This window comes from Tamandua tetradactyla, chromosome 6 (genome assembly GCF_023851605.1).
Source record: "Tamandua tetradactyla isolate mTamTet1 chromosome 6, mTamTet1.pri, whole genome shotgun sequence".
Classification (NCBI taxonomy): domain Eukaryota; kingdom Metazoa; phylum Chordata; class Mammalia; order Pilosa; family Myrmecophagidae; genus Tamandua; species Tamandua tetradactyla.
In genome coordinates, this window is record NC_135332.1 from 140,874,324 (window position 1) to 140,900,032 (window position 25,709).

Here is a 25,709-nt window from a genome sequence, read left to right on the forward strand (position 1 = left end):
GGAAATCTGATCACAGAGGGTAGAAGCAAGAATGAAAGAAAGGACATTTGGATAGTAAATGCCTTGAATACAATGTTTTGTGTTCAGAGGGTTTGAGCATGAAGGAAAAGGATCACTTGTGACTGAGGGCTATTTAAAAGCAAAGCCTACACAATCATTTCTTCCCAGAGTGTACAGGGGATTTGCAGATCAGGAAAGGTTTTGGATTATATGACTTCTCAAAGTCTTTCTGTCTCAAAGTGTTTATTATCACATGAATCGCTATCTGAGTTCTACTCAGGCTCAGCTTTTATTTACACCGGTTGACACCTGTAGATAAGATATAAAATCTGTCTTATCCTAACAAATTTAAGTTAGAATTTAGTTTGAACTTCAGTTTTTAGGGAAATATATCTTAGGATTCAAAACATATATACATACGTAGTTTATTTATGAATAGCGTTCTTAATTATTTAGCATCACAAATGTACAATTCCTTCACAATTTATTTTGAAATTGGTTCCTTTTTTTAACCAGTTGCTTATGCTTAGATGGAATTTATCTTTTTTTAACTTATTTTTTGTGTAAACCTTTATATCCAGCTTTTTTCAAAGAGTAATTTTAAATCATTAGATTTAGGTTGTAGCACTGGATGACGTTTACTAAATGGTAATTCTTTTTAAATACTTTAATATTTTCCTTTAGCACCTTTGGTAGTTTGTTGACTAGAGCAAAGCAGTTAGTTTTCTGTTAGTAGAATAGGTAGTCTAAGCATCTGGAAACGTTCTACCAGAAGGAGCCATTGGCCTTGTTTTTGAAAGGTCCCAGGTCTCCCATCCGTCACTTCCAGCCTTGCTAGGGCGTAAAAGAATCAGAATTTATGGCTGCCTCTTAGCTCTATACTATAGCCTTCCATCTGGGGTCTTCTGTTTAGAAAATCTCTTCAAATTTTTTTTTTTTTTTTTTGCCTCAAGGGAAAATGTTCTCTCAAAGATACCTCAATTTTGGTCAAAAGCATTCACAAGTCCCCTTGTAGTTTTTTTCTCTACAATTAAGTTCCTCTTAGCTGGGTAGATTAAAGCTCGTAAACGTGGTTCCGTGGTTTATTAGAAAACTCACTTTAGCTAGAAGAGTAAAAGTTGTTCATAGAGACAGACCCTAGGGAGCTAGGAAAAGGTTATTTTCCTCCAAAGAGTTCAAGCCCCTGTAATTTAATTTTCCTCTGCTTTTGAACAACCTCATGTTTTTGCTTTTGTACTATAACATAACCTATCCATTTTAGTTAAGGATTGGTCTCTGTTTCCATTTAATTTAGAAATCCCCAAGTTGTTGCTATCATTTTTATTTGTTTTTATGCATGTGCTTAAAGCAGTTTAAATATTTTAAATTAAATATTATATTTCATCAATTCCAAATGGCATTAATTGAAAGATGTACCTTTACTATAAGATATTTTCAAAAGAAGAACATTTCTCAATGAAGTATACATTGATCATGAGACCATTCCAATTTCAGAAACATTAAATGTGTAAAATTATGCCTGTGGATTTGAAGAATTATAATAGTAATGGTCATTTCACTTGATTGAACCTTCCCATTTGTGGGATTCATCATTATCTAATATGGATCCATCTATTCTTCATTCATCCATTCACCTACAATTGTTGAGAGCAACTCTTGCTAAGCAATGAACAATGAAACTTTCCTGAAAATGGTTAGCATTTTGAATTTTTAAAGTAAACCATTTGTCACATGTCTTTTTCTAGTATATTTCTTAAAAGAATTCAACTTTTTTTTTTTTTAAGTATTTTTAAATCCAATTTAGGCAAAATGGTAGTTACATGCTGGCTTTCTCACATAATCTCCATCCCCTCCATTCTTCTGCTTAGAGTGTGCTCTCAGTAGGTTCCCATACACAGTCCAGCAACCTGAGTTTATGCCTATCAGAGTGTGCCATGCCACTCAGTCATTATAAGATGGCATGATTAGGAGGGAAAAGACTTGAAAATAAGCATGTTTAAAATAGTCAACAAATAAAAGGAATAGAGTCCATTTTAAAATAAGGATGGACATTTTTGAAATAACATACCTTATTTTGTTGACTAGCATAATTACCATCTAGAATATACATATAGATTCACATATATATATATGTCTTTACTGTTGGTATTAGGACTTTTAGGATATGATGAGAAAGAGTAACATTGAACTTATAACTTCAAAGATAGAATGAAATTTTGGGTGAAAGTATCCTGACATCTTTTTCTTTAGTTCTCCTAATTCATTTGTTCAATTTTTTTTTGTTGTGAAATATAACATATATACAAAAAAAACCAATTAATTTCCAAGTACATTTTAACAAGGAGTTATAGAACAGATTTTAAAGTTTGGTATGGGTTACAGTTTCACAATTTTATGTTGCTCCAAGACACTGGAGACCAGAAGAAATATCAATATAATAATTTAGCAGTCACACTCATTTGTTAAATCCTATCTTCTCTGTTATACTCCACCTTCTCTCTTTTTTGTTTTTTGTGAAGAATAGCTTATATACAAAAAAGCAATAAAATTCAAAGCACATCGCAACAATTAGTTGTAGAACAGATTTCACAGTTTGGTATGGGTTACAGTTCTACAGTTTTTACTTCTAGCTGCTCTAAGGTACTGGAGTCCTAATTCATTTTTATCATGTTGAAATTCAAAGCCATCCTTTGAAATGTTGGCAAGAAGACCAAAGATTAAGAAAGGCAGATAATGAAATCACAGAATTTAATACAAAATGCATGAAGGAATTCCAGTGAAAGTATAACCAATAATAACCTTACTACATAAAAAATCCAAACAAATCAACAAAAAAATGAAGCCCATAACTGTAGTAGCTAAATGAGCAGAGAACTAAAAAATGCATAATCTGCAGAAGTTGAAATGTGAAATCCCAGTAGCGACCATATACAGTCATATACATGTAATTCAGAACAATGAAATAACATTTTTAGCCCTTTACATTAGAGATTTAATTTTAAAAAAAGACGTTTACATTAGAGATTTAATTTTAAAAAAAGGATTTTAATTTTTAAAAAAGCCCTTCACATTAGAGATTTAATTTAAAAAAAAAGAATTCTGGGTAAGACACAACGAATGGTACTGTGACCCATAAAGAGTGGGAGAAAGATCAAAGGTGATGATGGAGTTATACAGAGAAGGTAGGGTTTACAAATGAGTGTGATTGCTGAATAATTGCAATGATATCTTTTAGTCTTCAGTATCTTAGAGCAACTTGAAGTGAAAACTTAAAATTGTGGAATTGTAACCCATACTAAACTCTGAAATCTGTTCTACAACTAATTGTTGCAGTGTGCTTTGAAATTTATTGATTTTTTGTATAGATGTTATTTTTCATGAAAAGGAAAAAAAAGGGTATTGTGCTGCTTTGAAACTATTGTGTACCCCAGAAAAGCCACGCTCTTTTAATCCTCATCCAATCTTGTGGAGGCAGACCTATTGTTTTGGGACATTTTGATTAGATTGTTTCCATAGAGATGTGATCCCACCCATTCAAGGTGGGTCTTAATTGGTTTACTGGAGTTCTTAAAAGAGCTCACAGAAAGAGAAAGGATTTAGAGCTGACACAGAGAGCAGAGTGATGGAACCGGGTGACAGACATTTGGAGATGCTAAACTAAAAGACAAAACCCAGAGGTGCCCCAGAGAAGCTAAGTGAGGACCCACAGACACTTAGGAAGCCATTGGAATAAGAGCCGTTTGCAACCAGAAGCTGTTAGAGAAGGACAGCAGACATTGCATGTGCCTTCCTACGTGACAAAGAAACCCTGAATGACGTTGGCCTTTTCTTCAGAGTCTGGATGCCTTAGTTTGGACATTTTCATGTACTTAGAACTGTAGATTTGTAACCTAATAATTCCCCTTTCTAAAAGCCAATTCATTCCTGGTATATTGCATTCCAACAGCACTAGCAAACTGAAACAGGCATATTCTACACTGTGGGAATATAATTGGATACAACCTATTTGGAAAGCAGTTTGGCAGTATGAGCCTTAAAATGACCCTTTGACCAATTCTACTTCGCATAATAGGTTCTCAAAAATTTTCAAATATCCGAATAAGAGGTTTATGTTCAAAGATAGTCATTACAATGTTGGTTGTATTATTAAAATTGGAAACAGATATAAAGTATGACAATTGAGAAATAAATAAATTATGCTTTTCTCCTTATAATGAAATATTTTGCAGTCCATAGAAACAGAAATTTAAGGAGAACATGAAATAATACAGATAAATATCTAAGTTAAAATATAAAATGAAAAATGTACATGCGTAATGATAACTCAAAGAAATTTGAAAGCATTGAAGATTTTATCAGTTTAAGGGATGAAATCTAAATGTATGAGTATGAGGGTAGATAGAGAGTTGTTTGTTTTGAATATTCAGATCTCAATTTGTAGTTATTCAGGGCTTATCTCCCCATTTCAGAGGTATTTTCTCCCTGCATATATATGCACACATTGCTCACTGAGTGACGGGAGCATAAAATGAAAAAGATCACTGCCTATTTCATATGCTTCATCAAATGTGCTGACCATTAAGTAAGCACCAGTGTCCCTGGTGCCCTCTGCAGTTAAGAATCTTGAATACTTTCCCAAAAAATGCATGGTGAAGAAGCAAAGTCTAAACAAGCCAACTAGTGGCGAGAGAGGCATTGAGTTTCAGCCAGCCAATGCCTCCGACCGCCTGGTCTGAGGTCCTTGGACCTGTGATTCCTCAAGGGGTGATTTGTGCTTGTAAGAAAAAGGCCCTTAGCATTTCAGTAAAAGTGAGGTAGCAGCTTTGAAATGGAGAAGACTGGGACATGTTACATAGGGAATAGAAGTTCAGATCGAAATATTTGAGTTGCCCTTTCTGAGTCTCTTCCAGTTATGTGTCTCCTGCTGTTCCTTAGATTTACCCAAACCTGCCCTAAAGAATGTCAAGAGCTGAAGTCCAAAGGAAACTCTCATGAACCTTTTATATTCAGTAAACAGGACAGCGAGGAATTTCTCAGAGTACAAATAAATACAAGAGAAATAAAACTCACGCAAAACACACTTGTAGCCTTCTAAATATCTGTCCTATTTGAAAAATTCCGGCTCCAATTTCTTAGTCTGAATTGCAATTCGGCCAAATGTAGCTGACACAACCCTATAGGAGCCGGTTATTACTATGTCTCTCCCTTCCTTAGAACCTCTGGGAACAGACAAGAAAAAGTAATAAAGACAAAATACTTATTAAAATGTAAATACAGCGGCTAGATCCCTGATGTGCGGCGCTGACAATGCTCGGCTGCAAGCCCGGGAGGGCCCAGGTGCTCGGGAACCATCTTCTCTGGGCACCGTGGGGCCTCGAAATTGACAGGCTCTGAAGGGGGCCATTTGTGTGACCTGACTTCTGTGGCAGGTTGCTGGCTCATTCTCCTGCTTGGAACAGTTGAAACTTGTCTTTCAACTAACTAGAGTACAGGGAGGCAGAGATCCTTTTTCAGTTTGGCAACCTAAGTATATTAGAGGAAAAAAGGCACCACAAAATAGTAGGAAAGCGTGAGAAAACGCTTTATGAAGAAACATAAAAGAAAACCAGAGGAAAGCATATTCAGCCTCAGTTATTAAACGCATTACTGCTCCCAATCCTGCCCCCGCCTACCTCCCTCCCCAACCCCCCCCCCCCAAAAAAAGTTTCTTTCTTTGAAGAGGTTCCTTGCAGAACTCCAAACAGACCCTGATCCACCAATATTTTTAACAGCTGGTTCTGGTACGATAGAGGCTTCTATTACAGGAGACGCAGTCCTCCATTTCACTCGGAGTTTTACACAGTAGTTTCCTGTGTGGCTGAATTTTTGGCATCTGACTCCTCAACAGAAGCCCTGTGGTGTTTTTGTCGGCCAGATCTTTGAATGGCAGGGTCCTCCCACCGTGCCCCTGGCAGCTGATAAAAGCAGGCCCACCCTGAAGAAATGCCACAGGTACCGCCTAGAACAAAATGACACACATGGATGCCATTGAGAATCTGCTTGCCTCCTGCCTCATATTTTAGTTTCCAAGAGAGAGGAAAAAAAAAGGCTGTTTTCAAAGCTGACAGTGTCTGTAGCCTGGTAATGGAAGAAAATGATTAGCGTACTAAAATGGAAGTAAGCATGGAGCTGTTTGACATTGTTCTTAGAAAAATCCTTTTCTTACTCAGAAGCCAAAAGGAAGAGCTATTTCTAATATGACAAATGTGTGCAAATTTTCAGAGTGTATTGTGATTTTCCCAAAACACATGGGCAGGCAGAGCATTGTTATGCTTTAGAGTCTAAAGTAATCTAATTTCTTAAATAAAAATCTTTTTTGGCAAGGGGAGAATGACGTGTATTTTATAGATGTGAGGGGAAATTGTTATTGCTTATAATAATAGATGGGCTGTTTTTCTTATTTGGGAACATCAGGGGGATGAAGTAACAGTTTTAAAACTAAAAAGAAGTGAGCTGTGGAATACTGGGATACATCTCTTTATTTAATATTTAATGCCCACACTGTTAGGCATGAAGAAGCTTAGTCTGGTACAATTATTTAATGAAGGAACAGTAAAATAAGGTGGTTGAGATTAGATTAGACAATTGACTCAAAATGCTCCAAGCTCAAGCCTCAAAAATGAACAAATCAACACTGTCACTGTACAGGGCACATGAACATATGTGTGGCTGCTGGCGGGGTGAGACCGTGAACTGGCCCCCCCACTTTAGGGTCCCTTGTAAGTCCAGAGCTTAAGGAAATTACCTCACATCTTTATTTTTAAAGACCTCTTTAATGTCAATTGCCATGTGAAGAATTTAATGACTAAATTATTTGCTGAGAACAATTTGATGCTTTGTTCTATTGATCCCTGGGTACACAGAAATGGATTTGAGCAACACAGTGGTGAGCAAGTCAAGGAGATCCAGGAAGCCAGGATCGATAGTCTGTTAGGCTCTGTAATAATGCATCGGTTTATGCTTGGACATTTTAGGATGTCTGTTTATACGAATGTTTACAAATGTACTTTCCCCTGCAGCTAGGGTAAACTGAGTGCTAGAGAACAGCTCTATGCATGGACTGGTGTTTCACTTTTGTGACTGGCTTAGAATGTGCTTTTTCCTGTTGGAGGCTTACTCCCCAAATGAGATGGCCCTGTTTACTGGGCTCACTTAACCCATGGGCTTTAGGATCAGAAGGACCTGGGTTCAAGTCCTGCTTCTGCCCATTATTAGATATGTGACCAGGAGGTTCACCTCTGTGCTTTACCTTTCTCAGCCTCAGCTTCCTGATCTGTAAAATGGGAGCAATAATAGTGCCTACATCCTTATGTTACTTTGAGGATCAGCTGGGAAAAATTAAAGGAACTGATGGTCAGTGGAGTAATTACCATACAGCCTGGCATGTAACAGGCACTCAATGGATGTTAGCTTTCTCTTTACTTTTCATCATTACCAACAGCTTTATTTTTTAGTGTTCTCCTTTCCACATCAGAGTCAGCATGACACTCTGGACATACATTTGGTTTGTAGTTTTATTTACTGCTTATGTGACTATCTCTTCACTTACTGACTTAGCTGGCTCTGAGGCCATACATCATCCTTTTCATGCCCCCTGGTTTTGGATTCTATCCAGTTCAATGCGCAATGCCAGAACGGAACCTCTGCGTCCATGGCAGAATCCTCTCGCTCACTCCGCCTGGGCAGCTGCGTGCAGCCAGCTACTTAGGCCCAGTAAATCAGCACCCGGGCACTTGTTCTCCATTTGCACAAGCTCTGTGCTGTCCTCTAGCACCTCAGTGCACCTGCTATTGCCTCAGAGTAGACTGACACCTTCCGGCCCTGAGGTTCTTTGATTCTGTGTTTGACAAGTTCCCGTATTTTTTCTGCTTGGCCCCATACATTTCCAACTCATTCCCTCCATGCCCTATCTGATTTTCCTTATCATAGAGGGAAGGTGTTGGACTCAAGGTGGTAAGTGTGATTTAGTGACAGCTGCCCCAAAGGGTAGTATTGACAAGAGATGCAGGAAGTTATAGAATAAGTTGTCCACATCTTTTGTTGACCTTATGACAGTGGTGTTTATGGTCACCAGTTTTTATCTGAGTATTTTTCATCTATTAGAAAAAAAGATTTTCTTTGTTTTATGTATCCTTTAAAAAGAAACACAGGTTACCATCTGGCATTCATCTTTTGAAATGTCTATATCATACCTATATCATCCATATTCCAAGTCATTTTGTTCTCTGGATTTTTTTTTCTTCAATGATTTATATTGAGATATAATCATACAAAGTGTACAATCAGTGGTTCACAGAATCATCATAAAGCTGTGCATTCATCATTACCATCAATTTTTAAACATTTTCATTACTCCAAAAACAATAAAAATAATAAAAATAAAAGTAAAACATCCCATACCCCTATTTTTATTTATTCTTTTGTCTTTTTTTTTTTCTTACTCATCTGTCCATATACTGGATTAAAGGTGTGTCAGTTACAAGGTTTTCATACTCACATGCGCACACGTTAAAAGCTCTATAGTTATTCAGTCATCTTCAAGAATCAAGGCTATTGGATTATAGTTCAACAGTTTCAGCTCTTTCCCTCTAGTTACTCTCGTACACCAAAAACTGTAAAGGGATACTGCTATATTGATATACTGCATAATCTCCAGAAAAACCTCTCAATTCTATTTGACATCTCTTAGCCACTGGAACTTTATTTTGTTTCATTTATATTCCACCTTTTGGTCAAGAAAGTTTTTTCACTCCCACAATGACAGAGCCAGGTTCATTCCAGGGAGTCATGTCCTACATTGCCAGGGAGACTTACACCCCTAAGGGTCAGGTCCCATGTAGAGGGGGAGGGCAGTGAGTTCACCTACAGGATTGGCTTAGAGAGGCCACATCTGAGCAACAAAAGAAATTCTATGGGGGTGGCTCTTAGGCATAATCATAAGTAGGCTTATCTTCCCCTTTGCAGGAGTAAGCTTCATAAGGGCAAGCCCTAAGATCAAAGGTCTATCCTATCAAACTGGCAGTCCCTAATGCTTTTGAGAATATCCGGTCTTCCTCAGGTGGGGAAATTTAATATTCCCACCTTTTCCCCCAGTCCCTCAATGGGACTTTGCATATACTTTTTATCTTCTGCCCAGCTTACTCTGGGATGTGTTGGATATCATACCAACCTGTACAAACCAACAAGATCTCATTCCTATTCATGGATCTCTGGATCTTCTTATTTCTCAATTAATTTTCATTCATTTATTTAGCCAATCAGTCAGTCAGGAGAGGGAGCAAGCCCCACTCAGTCATAACATAATGACTTCTATCATGGAGCTGTGCATAGGGTTTGGTGGGATAATGGGGATGGCAATGCCTCATGGACTGCATACCATGATGTGATTTCTCTAAGCAACCGACTGATGGTGTTTGATTACTCATGTTATGGTTTGTGTCTGCCTTTGTCTACTTCTTTCTTTTTCCACACTTTACCTTTACCTCACTTCTCATCTTTGGAGGGAAGATGGCCATGGAAACTTGAGGAGGGCTTAGAGGGTAAGGTCATAGTGAAATAAATAGGAAGACTTGAAAATGACTCTCTTCTGCTGTGGTAACACCTTGTAACTTAACACTGATAACTTAATACCTAGCTGATTTTGTAAAATGCGCTTTAGAAAGTAATTCAGTTTACTTCCACATTGTCATTGAAACCCTTTATTTCTTCCTTTGGTCTTCCTATACCATTAGCATTTCTCCTAAATAATTTTTGTCTTTTGTATTGTATGTCAGAGAATGTTCTCAACATAAGAGGACCTAAAACAAAGTACTCTAGTTGAAAAGGCATGGAAAGAGGAGTAAAAAACAAAAAAACAAACAAAACAAATCTAGATTCATATCTAGCCTCCAGCGCTTACAAGCTCTGTGACATCTTGCAAGTGACTTAAGTCCCTTTGTTTCCTTATCTGTACCTTGAGGATAATAACCCCCAGGTGTTATAATGCTCCCAGGCATTATCAAACTGTTGTGAAAATTAAATGAGATAATGTCTGGAAAGAACCTAGCACAAGGTCTGGCACAGTGGTAAGTACCAGTAAATCTTGGTTTCTTCTCTCTCTCTGCCCACCTCCTTTACATTGGCCAGCTGTCTCTGCTACAGCTTCAGTGAAACTGTAAATACTTTCACTATTATGTAATTGTTTTCCACCAATCCTCTCCTCAATAACCTTTCTGCTTCCCTCTGGGTCTACTCATAAACTTGGTTATGACTTTCCTTCTGTATAATCTCCCTCTCTGCATAGAACTGTGAAACTTTGATGTTTGCAAAACTCATTCTTCCTTAAAAGAACTTAAAGCACCTTCAGTGTCGTTTTTGTCTTTTAACAGGATTTTTTGTGGGCAATAAAAAATCAATATATTTACATCTGGAGCCTATTTTTTACAATTATTTTGACAGTAATCTTTTCTTGATTTTTGAGAAACCCTGCAATTTTTTTTTTTTTTTTTTGCAGAACTGCATTTTGTTGATTTAAGTGGATGCCAATGGTATAATTTTTAGACTCATTTTGAAGTTTGTTATATCTCCATCCCCCAAAATGCAATTGAATCTTCAGCAATCCATTTGGAAGACATTACTCTTTCCTGTCTTCTACCTATTCATAGTTAGTGGTGTTTATTTCCTACCCAGCAGTTCAAGTCTTTGGTCATCTGTATTGTTATAAATCTGGATGCACCAATGTTGTCTGACTTCTGTCTGTCTTAGGGACTGAATGCTTATCTCCTTCAGCATAGAAAATGTCCTTCTTTGCATTGATCCCCAGTGCTCACTCCCACTGACCTAACACATATACCCACCATCCATCCATAGGTCATATTCTTGCTACTTTGTCTCTTTGAAATTGAACAGTTTTGGATGGAATTGGAAGGTGCTCATAGGCAGGCAGATACAAATAGCTTTATTAGATTGTATTCTCTAATTTGAGAATTTTTCCTAAAAAGAAATAGAAGGTAGAGATTGCTGAGTACTGGTCAGGTCATCCCATGCAGCTTATTATTTGGGAAGGGAGTGGAACAAAGTGGTTAAGAACATGGTTTGGGCATCAGACAGTCCCAAGAGATGAGTCTCATCTCTGCTACTTACTAGCTGTGTGGCATTGGGCAAGTGCCTTAATTTTTCTACCCCTCAGTTTCATTATTGATAAAATGGAAAGGCAATATTGCTACTTGCAGAATTAAATGTGATAATGTTTCTAAAATTACATGAGATATTGTCTGGAAAAAGCTCAGTGTCTGACACAGTACTGAAGTGTCCATAAAAGTTGGTTCCTTCTCCCCCCATTTTGCCCAAAATGTTGGACACCTCTGCAATCCCACTGGTAGTGCTATATTTTTACCATTATGTAATGGCTCTCTTCCAATCCTCTTCTTTATTCCCTGTCTGCCCTTCCTCCCAGCTCTACTCTTGAATTCTAATACTCAGTCCCTCCCTTGGGTATAACCTAACTCTCTGTTCAGAATACTGATAACCCAGTTAAAATTTTAAAAATTAGAGGTTTTTTAGACAAATTCCAAGCACCCACTACAATGATGTTGGTGCTGACAGTGATAATAAGGATAATATGAGAATTCCTTCAATCTCTTTTCCTGTAGACTGTGAGTTCCATATGAAAAGGGCATGACTGTTTCTTCAGCCCTAAATCCTTCAGTTCTTGGACCAGTTATTGAGTGGCTGAGTCTGATTTTTTGAGTAGGTTTTAATTGTGCCATTTAATCTCTTTGTTTTCACACAGCCCATCCAAATGAGTGTTGGTTGATTTGGGGCGTTCACTTCTCCCATTATTGAATTTTAGATTTTTCTTTAATGAAATAGAATTCTTAAAAGTGTGCTTGTGTGTCCAAGATGGACAGTGATGATGTGTTTTGATAAGTGTTAAATGTGGAAATTGAAAATAAGTTAGGACATATCAGGAAATATTGTTCTTGAAATGTATGTGTCTGCATAGGGGGAAAAAATCTATAGATTGATTTTAAGGTTTGAGGAAAGGTTTAAGGAACAGGGGTCCTGGGAAAAGTTCTGAGAATGAAGGCATCACATTCCTTCCCACGCTAAGCACATAACTCTGCTTGCATTTTGGTTTCATTTCAAAAGTGGAGTGTTCACAGACTCCGAACACACCCTTGTAAATTCAGCCCTAGAAGGGCAGCAGATAAACTTGGGAGTCTTTCTAAGAGAGCCATCCCTTGAGGTTTTAAGTGAATTTTTGCAAGCTCCTATAAATACTTTTAAAAGACTGTATGAAATTTCTTCTTTACCTTATCAGCTTTTATAAATGTGGCAAAATAACTCAGAGAAGCAAAATCCCCATAAGATCAGATAATGCATTTCTTTGACAATGTTAGGTTCATAAATTTTGAAGTATTGAAATTTCGTGTAAACACTCTTGAGTTTGTTCTCAATTTTCTTTTATTTGGGAGAATACAAATTGGTCTCACACTTTCTATAATCGAGGAATACATGTGTTTGAGATAAACAGCATTTCTCCTGGCAGGCCAAACACTTCTCTTGAAGAGATGCCAATCTCATATTCCTGTGGGCAGGGTTTGGCATATGTAGAGTTACCAGTTCTAACATTCTAGATCCAACAGAGATTCAAAGATTCCAGTCTATTTCCACCATCCCCACTGCCCAAACCAGCCTTATTTCCAGGCCTTTCAGTCTCTTAAGCAAGTATTTTAATGTTTAAAAAACATTCACTGTTGAAAAAAATTTTTATAGATCTAATCATATCTGTCTGGTTGCAGTTTAAAACAATTTCCATTAGGTGTGCTAATCGCTTCATCAACAAATATTAGTCTCCTTGATTTGCCAGGGGCTGCATGTAGAAATCCAAAAGTAGAAAATACATTAATCATGATTAATTGCCAAAGGGGTGGAACAGAAAATAACAGCTTTGAAATTCAGAGGAAGGAGAGAGAGGAGCAGTGTTCACGGAAGAGAAGGAATCTGAATTGGGTCATGAAAAATGGTTGGGATATGGATAAGTTGAGAAAAAATAACCAGCAATCCAAGTGGAAAAAATGGTGTGAGGAAAAGCAGAGGTGGGAAGAAAGTGAAGGAAACAGTTTACCTGGAAATGAGGCTTTGGGAAGGGGAGGAGTTGGAGGTAAGTCTGGAGAGGTGGATTGGAACCAGGCTGCAAAGGGCCTTGAATGTCATGCTAAACAAGGTAGATCTGTTCTGCGGATCAGTGATCGCCAAAGCCAGGATATGTGCAGAGCTACCCATTTAGATATAAAAGATACCACTTTATTTATATTTATTCATTTTTCTAGAAAGAAAAATAAATTAATTTTTACTAATATTTATTATGCAGATTGGCAATAGTGTGGGTCATCTGTATACAAATCTACATATGTGTTGATACATGTTCAAAAACGTTTTGAGGCAGATTACTGCTATAGATGATAGGGAATGATTAAAGGTTTTCATGCACCTAGTGACTTGTTCAAAGCAGCATTTTAAGAAGAGGAGTCTGGCAGCAGTTATACAGAGAGGATTGGAGGAAGCAGTTAGTTGGCGATTGCAGCAATTCAAAGGGCCTAAATTATAGTACCCACAGTGAGAATGGAAAGGAGGGGGAAAGTTCCAAAGACATTTTGATGATCTTGTTCTTTTCATCGTAAGATTTTTCCCTTAGCAAGAGCATTCAGCAGTCGCTTTGGGGGCTGAGAATGGAGCAATGCTCAAGAAGATGCGGGTTTTTGTTGTTGTTATTGTTCAAATCTGATTGAAAATTGTATTGGTACTACCAAATGTATTTGCCTCTTAACACCTAAACTTAAAGAGAATGAACAATTTTTAAAAATCATAACTGATTATTGGTCAAACACAAATGTAAGTCCATAACTAATTTTTACATAAGGAAAATCTTTGAAAATATAGATAATATCCTTTCCATCATAATCTAAAAGAGGAGCACTTGAAAGAGTTAGCAGAAGCAGCTTAGTGATGACTCCTGCATAATCAAACAACTAGGTTTCATGTCTGCTGTTTGATGTTAAAGAGGGATCGGAGACATTTTCTTATCTCAGTTGTTTGTTGGATATATATTACTTTTTGATAATCCCCAATTCCAGTACAAACACATTTGTTCTTCCTCACAGCTTGAATTTCATAAGAAATAAAATTTTAAAAACCATATTGATGAATGTAAGTTTTTTTTTTAAAGTCTTTGCACTTATTCTTGATTTACCATCATTTTCTTAAAAGATTGTTCTGTTTAATACCCCAATTTTAAGGTTTTTGCAAGGTAGATCTCTTAACAAAATTGTGATTCAGAGTTCAAATCTATCATTAACCATACTTCTCAATTTCTCCTTGCAGATAAAAACACCCTAGAAAATGAAAGAGGAAAAAATAGTGTATTTTAAAATGCCAGCTAGATCAGGCTTGTGATCTCTACATAATACTAACATTATCTTAGGAATAATGAAATATTCCAAATATATTGATGAATGAAACTTCTATCAAGCAATTTAAATGAGAAAAATAAATTCACTTATTTGAACTCTAGTCGGGCATCAAATATGAACTTAGCATTCATTTCAATCAAGTTAAAGTAGACCACAGATTGTGTGTATGTGCATAATTATGTTTTTGCTGAAAATGACTAGAATGTAATAGAGAAAAATAGATACAACTTTTTGGCTCACATAAAAACAGAGGAGATAAGATTAAGAGTTCAATATTATGTAAAAATAAGTACTTTGATACACTGCTGGTGGGAATAGAAATTGGTAACCTTTCTTTGTGGGCAATTTGATAACATGTCAAGAGCTTTAAAAATATCTATGCTATTTAGACTCAGTAATTTAACTTACTTTTGAGAATTTATTATAAGGATAAAAACCTTAAATGTCCAACAATAAGGCAATAGCTAAATAAAGTAAGAATAATTTTCTTGAAGGTTATTGATTATAATAGAGATGACGATGTATGCTGTGATTTTAAGTGGAAAAGTTAGTATAAAACTATGCACAGGGCAGTGCGACGGTGGCTCAGTGACAGAATTTTCACCTGTCATGCCAGAGACCCAGGTTCAACTCCCGGTGCCTGCCCATGCAAAAAAAACCCCACAAAATTATATATAAAGCCTTGCTGTGTTTATATACATATGCTGTGTGTGCGTTTATACGAATGTATGCATGTGAAAAGTATAAGGAAATGCCACATTATCCTTATGGATTTTTATTTTCTCATTTTTTAATGTTTCTTAGTTTTGAATTTTGAAATGGATATGATTACTAGTATAATTAGAAAAATTATCAAAAACTGAAAATTAAAGGGAGCTAACTGAGTTTAAAAGATAAATAACTTTAATTTTATTCAGTTTGCTGAATGGAAAGATTTCTGTGACCATGGTGTTTAGTGACTTGACCAAGAAGAGCTGTTGATACATAAAATTTTTACTGGACCCAACTGTGCTACAAAAATAGGTAAATGTATTAGTAACTAAAGTAAATGCTGGAATTGAAGCATATCTAATTATCTTGGCTACTAAGTAGTTTTATCCGCATTATTTGGGCTTTGATCTTACAAAAATAGCATATGTTATCATCTTTCTGAAGCTAGGAGACACCAGAGCCTTTTCTTTATATTTAGATAAATACGTTCTTTGGTCAGTGAGTTATTCAATTACTCAACAGCCAGTCAATAAGCTTTCATCAAGCACTTGTTAAATGTCAGTCACTGAACCAAGACCATAAAAAAGAAAAGTGAGTAAGATTCAGAGAAGTAACTGTCTAAAGGGGAGAGCAACATTTAAATGTGATTGAGAATGAAAATAGAAAGTTCTGAAGAAGGAGAAGCCAACTTTGCTTTGGAGTTAGGGAAGCTTTCCCAAAGAAAGTAAGATTAGGGCTTTATTTAATGCTTAGGCGTTTAACCGATGGAAAAGGTGAAGGGCATTCTTGTTAGGCAGAGGAACATATGCTAAGTTAAGGGCTGAAGATCTGAGATGGTGTGGCATATTCAGGAACTGGTGGGAACTGTGGTGTAGCTGGAGCTTAGAATGACAGGTACATGCAGGAGATGAGAGCGGAAAACTAGGTTAGGGCCAGAAATGGTCTTCACACAATGGTAGTCACTGCGCTTCCACTCCAGCAATGACTAACAGCAGTTCTCCTCGCTATTAGAATTCTAATCATTATAATGAGGTAGGACTGTTCTCTTTGAATTGTAGAAATAATATCTGTTATTATATGTTCCACAAATATGGATTATAACTGTGGCCATATTTCTTAAATCTCCCTTATTGTTAATTGCTTACCTCCACATGCCCTATTTGCAGGAAGTCTCCTATTGCCTCATGACTAGGGGAGGGGCCCCTAACCATCTATGAATTATCCATGAATCCTGGGACTCCATTCAGCCCAAACTATTCAGTCCTCCTTCATAAACCACTAGTAACTGGATTTGCCTCTGGCTGCTGTTCCTTGTGACTGCTGTGTGGCATCTCTTTTCCCATGCTTTGAATGAAGCTGAGCTAGTGCCTCTGTTTGCTCCCCATTTGGGGCATCAAGGTAACAGCTCCCTTTGTTTGCATTCCTATCCTTAGCCAGTGTTCCCAAATTCATAACTGTTCTGCCAGAGTGGCTGGATCTGGAGATGCTCCTGGAGTTGGCTGAAATTATCTTTCCACTAGAAACTTAGGCTGTTGTATTGAGACTGTGTCAACAGCCCAGACTCCTCCCTTCATCAGTGTCGTGTTTTCAAAGGCTTCTAAACCCTGTTCCACCCCTGAGGCTTAGAATAACACCCATCATAACATGTGACTCATCCCCAGTCCCCAACCTCAGGAAGCAGGTGAGAGCATTGGCTGCTTCCTTCCCAGAAGGCCCTGGGCTCCATTGATACACTCGTTCGCCTCTTACCCAGTATAAGAGATTCCATCTAGTTGATGAAATTAAAAAAAAACATATTGTTCAGTGTGCACAGGTGGTTCAGTGGTAGAATGCTCGCCTTTCAGGTGGAAAAACCTGGGTTCGATTTCTGGACCATGCACCCCTCCAAAAAAATATATTGTTGCCCTGTCCTAATACCCTCCCAAAGTGTCCGATTGCTTTATTTTTACATGACTAAAAAAGACACAAAGTAATTTTTCTAAGAATAAAGATCTCCAGGTGGTTTTCTGTCCTACCTGTAAAGATAGTTGCAGTTTATTTCACTAACATAATTAATCTCAGTCTAACCATGCTCCCTATTTTAAAAATCAGTGATAACAAGCTCATATATGATATGCCAAATTATGTAATTTGTCCAAGGTGGAAATAGGTCTCAATCACCAAACAATGCTTTTAACTACCGCCTCTTCTCATTCAATTTATATACTACCATGTCATTATTTATTTCTATATCTTAGATACTATACCCCTCATATTAGTCAAATATATTGCAAGATGGAGAACTCTGTAAGTATAGGCACTCTCTTCTGAGCTGTTGTAAAAGTACTGGACAAGTATATTTGTGAACTAGTGCATTTATGTGGAAATGAGTACATTAACTGTAAGAGAAAGTTGTTTTTTGTCTGCCTAGTTAGGTTGCAGAAAGGAGAACATAGTTCTGGGAGAGATTGAAACTGAATAGTAAATGAGTGTTTAGGTCAATACCCATTGTTAACAAATAGTGTTCTTTAGCATTAACTCATGATTTGGAGAAGCTATTCTACAAAAGTAGAATAATGAGCTGTTCTGAAAGTCAAGTTCATTTTGCTGTGCCCCACCCTTTGCATAAATATAAGACAGACAACTGATCTTTGCAATTAATCTGCATAGTGATAGTCATCCTCTGGCCTTCTCTTTTTTAAATTTGATGAGAATGGGGTGGGTTTTGGGGGAGGAAATTCCAACCAGATTTTTTACACGTTTTCTCATAGGCACTTTTTTCCAAAAGGCATTATTATTCTCCTCAATAAAATGAAAATGAAATGCATGTATACCATATTTCATAAACAAAGCCCTGCCATGTTATCAGTAGTTTATGTTCTTTTGGAGGAAAACTGTGATGCTGTACAATGTTTGTCGCATCATCTAGAGGTCTTAAAAGAAATTCCAGTAAGGGCTCTTTAGGCAGATTCTGTTTATCTATGGGGTGGTTAAGTACCCATTCTCTGACAAAACCACAATGATACCTCACTTTTAACCAACTGAGAGCTGAGTCCTGCTCTCACCTCCAGTTCGAGCACATTTTTTCATGTGTTTGATATGTGCTGGTTTTGCATGCCAGTAAGCCAGAGCCAGAGTTGGGAGCCAGTATTATGACTGAGCTCTTACTTTACCCCAATTCTACTACAAGATGAATTTCCTACATTTGACCCCATATCACTTTGTTTTATTGTTAGTTATTACTTTATTATCATCATCATTATTTTGTATACTTGAAATTCTTGGCTTTTGAAATTAACTTGAATTTGAAAGTCACAGTAAATTCCGTCAATTATAAATGATAAATATATATCCTGATATCAACTTTATTCAATTTTAAAATTTAGAAGGCTTTTTGACTGCATTTAGAAACTGAAAATTCTAATTGGCCCTCATTTTTAAAAGTGCAGAACCTATTTCTATTAGTTTGGGTTTAGATATGCTGTGTGTTGGGAAGGGAGCGTTTCAGGCAGAAAGAGGCAATGTATTCTTGTTACCCATTAGATGATGTCCTTTTTCCACTGGTTGAATATTATATCCATTCTGTATGTACAAATATTTTTAGGTCTCCTAAGAAAGAGAAATGAGGAATATTCATTCTTTCCTAGTTCTCCCACATTACCTACTTGGTGATTTGATATAGACTAAAAACTTGTCTCTTGACAAAGAGTCCAGCTAGCAAACAGTTCCTTAGAACCTTCTATGTGCCAAGCACTGTGCTTGATCTGTATTTACCTTGTGTAATTTAAATTTCTCAACAATCTCATGAGGCAGTTTTCCTTATTGGATACACAAAGTAATCGAAGCTCCTAAAGATTTAAAGATTACATAACTAATCCAAAGTCACGGCACTAGGAAGGGGCAAAGCCAGGAACCAAACACAACTCATTCAGACTCCATGGCCGCCATCTTTCTGTACCCCACGTTGCCCATCTCCTGGCTTTGGTGGCCTGGAGACCTGCACTCCTTACTAGTTTCACATCTAGTCTTTGAATTAAGTCCCATGCATTTCTCTTAGGTCAATTAGAAAGTCAGAGTGGAAAGAGAATTCGGGGTACACTCAGGTATTTGTTAAACCACGTGTTTCCTATTCGTTTCTGTCTACCCTTGGCCTTGGTGTGAGCTTGCTGCCATTCGGTGCTGATGTGTGCTGAGCTTCTCACGACCTTGAAGGAGGCTCTGTCTGTCTCTTTAGGGTCAGCTATGCAGCAATAGCTATGCTATTGTTATTGTTTTGAGATCTTAGAATGCCTTGCTTCAAACTGATTACTTCTTTATTATTTTAATATGACATCATTGGCCATCTGGCTGATTTGAAACGTGAAGGAGACTAATCCAGTTTAATAATGACTTTCAAGTGGAACAACAACTCTACAGGGGTATTCGGGGCTTTTCTTTTCTTTTTTTTTTTTTTTAAGACTCTGTTGTCTACTTATCCTTATTTAAAGAATATCAACATTTTAGTAGTTTGGTATTGCTTTGCTGGTAGGTGCAAAGGTATGTAAAAAGAAAGATCATTTTTTTCCTTTCTTATGGATTTTTAAAAATGATTAGAAATTTGCAACATATAAACAATAGTACCTTATTCTTTGTTATAATGTTAAGAAGAAAATGTCATTTGACTTAAATGGACTTTAAGAACAAGTATTTCTTTTAGAGAAACCACAGATTGTGATCTTTAGCTACACTGATTAGATTTCTTTCTCAGACAACAGTTTGTTAAGTTTGGACTGTAAGTGTGAGCAGGTGGTTTATATCTGTGGAGCAGCAGTGAGTGCACCAGGACTTTTCCTCACTAAATGCTCAAATGCGTTTCTAAGAAAGTCCGTTCTTAGCATTTAGATGCCCCCTCTTCCCTCTTGGGGTAAAATTGTATGATCTGAACCTGGATAATCATTATGTTTCTTAATAGTTACTTTATTGAATGTCTCTTATATGACAGGCACAGGGGTGTTTTACTACATTTTCACATCTCATTCAATTGTCACAACTCTGTGAAACACTTATGTCGTGGGCTTAATCATCTCCAATTTTCATATAAGGAGACTGAACTTCTGGTAGGGCAGTTTCCCAGGGATTGCACATCTAGTGCCTGATACATGGCAGGGTTCTCCAGATCTATGACACCTTGCCTAAGCATGAGCTAGGAGAAAATTTTTAGGAGGTGAAGCTGAGGAGGTGGTGGAGGGCTTTGCATTTTTCTGAGACACCAAGCTTTCCTATTCATTTATTAATTCAGTAGTGTTTTATTAGGCACCTACCATGTGTCAAACAATCTATGCACTGGAGACAGAGAGTGAATTAAAAAAAATATATGAATCCCTGCCTTCCAGAAACTTTCATTTCTCTCTGCTGGAAGGTCTTGAATAGGGCAATGACATAATCTGGCTGCAGTGTGGAGATTCACATGCAGGGGCCAATGGCCGTGATAGGGAGGCCAATTAGGAGGTTACTGCAACAGTCCAGGTAAGAGATGATAGTGGCTTGGACCAAAGTGGTAGCAGAGATGAGAAATCGAACTCGAGATATTCTTAGAAGGAAATGCCAATGGGATTTGCTGATGAATTGGATATAGAGCTTGCTTTTTCAGATGTTAGTCTGAACTCAGGAGAACCTGCATCCTAAAACTGTGTTCTTTTAATAATGTTCCAATGCTCAAGTGTAAAGTGGGTTCATAACTATATTCAACTTTACAAAAAATGTTGCTCCTGTTCATCTCATTAGGCTAGGCAGATGAAAGGAGAGGATCTGTTGGTGTCCAGAGGAGGCGGCACAGGGCTCTGTGTCCCAGTAGACTTATCATCCAGGCTACAGCCTACTAGTTGGCCCCTTAGAAAACCACACACCTCGGTGGCAGCATTTGAATAATAATACTAGATATTTGAAGTGTGTCCATCTCAGAGCCACAAGAAGTGCATTTCAGTCCTTCTCTATGGCTCTCCTGTGAGGAGTCAGGAGGACGGATCCTCTTCATAAGATTGAAAACCGGCTTCACGTTGTTTTGCCTTTATTTCTCAAAAATGACATCATCAAGTCCAAGTCAGAAAAGATTTTAATTATTGGTCAAATTGGCACCTTTATCATTCTGTTATACCATTTTTTTTTTTAGTTTGGGAAACAAAACTTCCTTGCAGTTGACTTTTACTAAGCAGACATAGTCACTTACAAAGGTTCTAACTTTCCATTAATTTTTAATAGCTCCTGAATACAAAGTTGTGCTTTCCAAGTCAATGTAATTTCCACCAAGCTATTTATGCAGTCATAAGATGAATAAAATGTTTTCTCCATTTAATTAATTTTCATTGACCGTAGATAGGAAAGGAAAATGCCCATGGGTAAACATAAATGTTGCATCCACTTTGCAGTCATTATGTTATTTCATACAACATTAGCAGCTAGCCATGCTTGTAGATTTAAACTAAGAAGTAATACTATGCACACCTTATCAGAAAGTAGAGCCACACCAATGGGATTCAATTAAAATAATTGGAAGGTCCCATATTCTGCTTAAAGTCCTCCTAACTGCATTTTCTGGACATGCTCAAATATCCCACCAAACTTGGCCATTCATTGAGTCCTGCTGAGCAGAATATCCACATAAGGGTATGATTAGAGGCTCTCACTTCCTGGCTTGCAGACAGCATTGGTCTTGATCCCTTTTCCATTAATCTGGCCTCGAGACCAGGTGTGATGGAGCTCCTTTGTTATGTTAGCTACCCTCTGGATGAGGCAGTCACACAGGTGAGAGATGAGTGCCTCTGATACTCTCCTGTCTCCAGAAGGCAGATGAGGGGCACTGCCATTTCTTTTAAAATTCAAAATCTGTTGAAGTATAACTTGCATCATTGTTTCTAGGGTTGCGTCCGAAAAGGACTCTACGCTTAGTGCTCTGGACTGCAGAGGAACAAGGCGGAGTCGGAGCCTTCCAGTATTATCAGTTACACAAGGTAAGAATTCCACCATGGATGCTGGGCATTTGCAAGTCTAATGTCAGTGTAAACCAGAATCCCTCGCAAAAGTCTTCTTCATCCAACCCTATCAATGAGAAGGTGTAGTGAAGTGAGGATGCTGTGGTACAGAGGCAAGGGGCTTTCTTTTTCAGCTTTATAGTCTGAGGCCTTAGAAAAAGCCCCACTGCTATGTTGCCATTTTCATGTTGTCTCTAGTTCTGCTACATTTATATATGCTTGAGAAATAGTGATTTCTTCCCTCTCCCCACTTGAAACCACACACATACTTCAATATCCCAAATCCTCCTAGAAGCCCTGAAGTTTGACAGCCAAGCTCTAAAGCCTTAAGTGAGTCAGAAATGCGTCTATAATGGCTATGGGAATAGCAGCAGCGAGAGCTGTCAGATCTGGGGCTGTGGAGGATCGCGGGGGCAATAGTGAAGCTTGAGGCAAGAAGATGATCATGGAAGATCGTGATTAGGAATGTAAGACCATACTTAAAGTGGGAGACAGGGAGATTCATGTCAAAGACCACCTCTGAGAGAGCAAAATGTACGAGCTCAGAAATACTCTGGATCAAATCAAATGTTAGTTCAAAGAAGAGTCCCAAAGCAGCGGGCGTGTTGCTGAGCAGTGATGGTAGGCAGTGATGGTGGGCAGTGATGGTGGGCAGAGATGGTGGGCAGAGATGGTGGGCAGAGATGGTGGGCAGTGATGGTGATGGCGGGCAGTGATGGCGGGCAGTGATGGCAGGCAGTGATGGTGATGGTGGGCAGTGATGGTGGGCAGTGATGGTGATGGTGGGCAGTGATGGCGGGCAGTGATGGTGGGCAGAGATGGTGGGCAGTGATGGTGGGCAGTGATGGTGATGGTGGGCAGTGATGGTGGGAGTGATGGCGGGCAGTGATGGCGGGCAGTGATGGTGGGCAGAGATGGTGGGCAGTGATGGTGGGCAGTGATGGTGGGCAGAGATGGTGGGCAGTGATGGTGGGCAGTGATGGTGATGGTGGGCAGTGATGGTGGGCAGTGATGGTGATGGTGGGCAGTGATGGCGGGCAGTGATGGCGGGCAGTGATGGTGGGCAGTGATGGTGGGCAGAGAAGCAGGGTCTGGTTGTTGCTGCCGCTGCTGCCAGAATGTTTTCCCTGAATATCCAAGTTAGAAGACGCAGACCTTGCAAGCTTAAATTAGCAAAATAAGAAAAGGGTTTATTTATTTTGTGAATTGTGTTGGTACCTTTTTGATCTTTTTTGCATATAGTCAGTCTCTACTACCCTATTTTAGTTAGTTAGGGCTTTGGAGTAATAAATGTAGGGTCATGAATTTGGTGAGAGTGTAATTATTTACTATACAGAGGAAGAGCCATGCCTTATGGCCAGCTCTTTCACTCCTTCATTTCTTTTAGCCTCAAATGATCCTGAGAATAAGATAATTCAAGATGTACATCCTTTGGTTGATAGGTCAGTTACATCATCTTCCATATCTTGTGGTAGATTAGAACATCAGATGATGATTATTCTAGATTCAGCAACATTCAACTAATATGTTAAAGCATTAGGCTTAGCATCATTAAAAAGATAAACCCTGACTTTATGGAGACGACACTCCAAAGCAGGAGACTAGTCACTAAACGTCCAGTATAATAGAGTGTGCTAAGTGTACTGATAGAGAAAAAATATTGATGGCACACACAGGTAGTTCACCTAACCTGTCCTTGGGGGCTGGTCAGGATAAGCTACCCAGAGGAAATGCCAACTAAGCTGCGACCTGAAAACTTAGTAGAAGTAAGCCAGGGAAAAGAATTGGCAGGGAGAAGAGGTAAGGATTACAAGCAGAGGGAAGAGTATATGCAAGGCTGGAGGTGAGAAAGTACAGCACACTGAAGAAACTAAAAGTAATGTAGAGCTGCTGGTGCATAGACTGCAAGACGTACAGTAGTGAGAGCACAGACAGATAAGCAGGAGTCTGAGCAAAAAGAACATACGCATCATGTTGTGAAGTGTGGACTTTATCCTGAGGGCAAGAGGAGTCCCTGAGTTATTTTAAGGAAGAAATTTAATATTCTCTACATCTTGGACAATATAGAAAACAGAATACCTAAAAAAACTTTTAGTCTTTGTAATATACTCTACTCGGAAAAAACGATTTGGACATAAACTGTAGTGGATCTGGCTTGAAATTTCCTTGATCACTAAAATCTCTGAGATCTGAGAAAAGGTTTATTTCATCAGATGTTCTCTGTAGGGTTTTGAGCTTCACCATTGTTTACTAAAATTCATGTACAGAGTCAGAAAGAACTAGATGGTTAAAAGTTAGCAGAGATATAAGGAGCTTATATTTTCTTTTTCTGAAATTTCTTCTTTCTATCCCTGAAAATGCTATTCAGACAAGCCACTAGTATCTGGACATATTTGTATGAAGACGCCATGGTTGCTGTCAAGATGGGCTACATGTGAGCTTTTGAGGCCTTGAGTTTTGCTTTCTGCCTTCACATAGGAAACTGAGTGTGTCAGGAGAACTGACATCCTCAGTCTTTGTCCTTCTACTAACTAGATGTGAGCCATCAAAAATGAGGCCCCTCGGCCTCTCAGGGACCCAGTGTCCTCATCTTATTAAAGTTTATCTCCCCCTTCTCTACCCCTGCAATTCAATCCCGGGTAATAATTATGCCTTGCTCTACTGAGAATGTAAATTGCAATGTTTTTCACAATTACATGCCTTATGCATGTCATTCTGAGTTCTGGTGTCATTGTCCGTGAGAAAACAAAGACAGTATTACCTTCAGTAGTACAACCATAGATCAGGAAACTGCTATTATTGAAAACCTACTGTATGATGACCACGACAGTGTGAAGAAGTTCAGTCTAGTGACACTATTTTCCTCCCCACCACCAGGTATCAAAGTGTTACTGTCATCTTTGCCTCTTACCTCTTTCTTATGCCCCTCACCTAATCAATAGTAAAGCTCTATTGATTCTATATTCTGTCACTTCATATGCATCCTCTTCTTTCTAAGCTCCCTTTCACCTCTCTAGTTATGGTCTGTACAATCAATCCAGCCTGCCACCAGTTTACCTAAAGCCCTCAACCTAAGAATTTTTTTTTTTTAACATTTTTAACTGATTAAATGGCATAGACTGTATGTGACCCACAAAGCCTAAAATATTAACTATCTGGTCCTTTACATAAAAAGTTTCTTGACTTCTGATTTATATGATAAAAATCATCAAATATTTTGCATTGTTATTGTTATAAAATGACTTAAAGATAATTTTATAAATTTTGTTTGAAGCCATATATTTTACAATATATTATTGTAGGAAGATATTATTCTAATAATACAAACATATGTATGCACTTTTTTTTTTCTGTGCATTCTTATTTGGTAGAGTTTAATAGTAAAGTTGACTAAACTTACATGACGTTGGCTACAGAGAAAAACAGCATATAGAAAATTATTATTCTTTCTTTTTGCTGTTATAAATGTATTCTTTCTTCCCCCCCTCAGAAAATCTTTTCAGTGGTAAAAGTTCTACAA

At 37.9% G+C, this 25,709-nt stretch overlaps 1 protein-coding gene across 4 annotated transcripts in view; it reads left to right on the forward strand.

Moving 5' to 3' along the window:
- Window positions 1-25,709, forward strand: part of CPQ (carboxypeptidase Q) — a 570,439-nt gene that overhangs the window by 405,708 nt on the left and 139,022 nt on the right. For all 4 annotated transcript variants that reach the window (XM_077167279.1, XM_077167278.1, XM_077167282.1 and 1 more), the window contains exon 6: window positions 22,077-22,168. In XM_077167279.1, coding sequence (XP_077023394.1) covers window positions 22,077-22,168 — 92 coding nt within the window. The remainder of the gene's footprint in view (window positions 1-22,076; window positions 22,169-25,709) is intronic.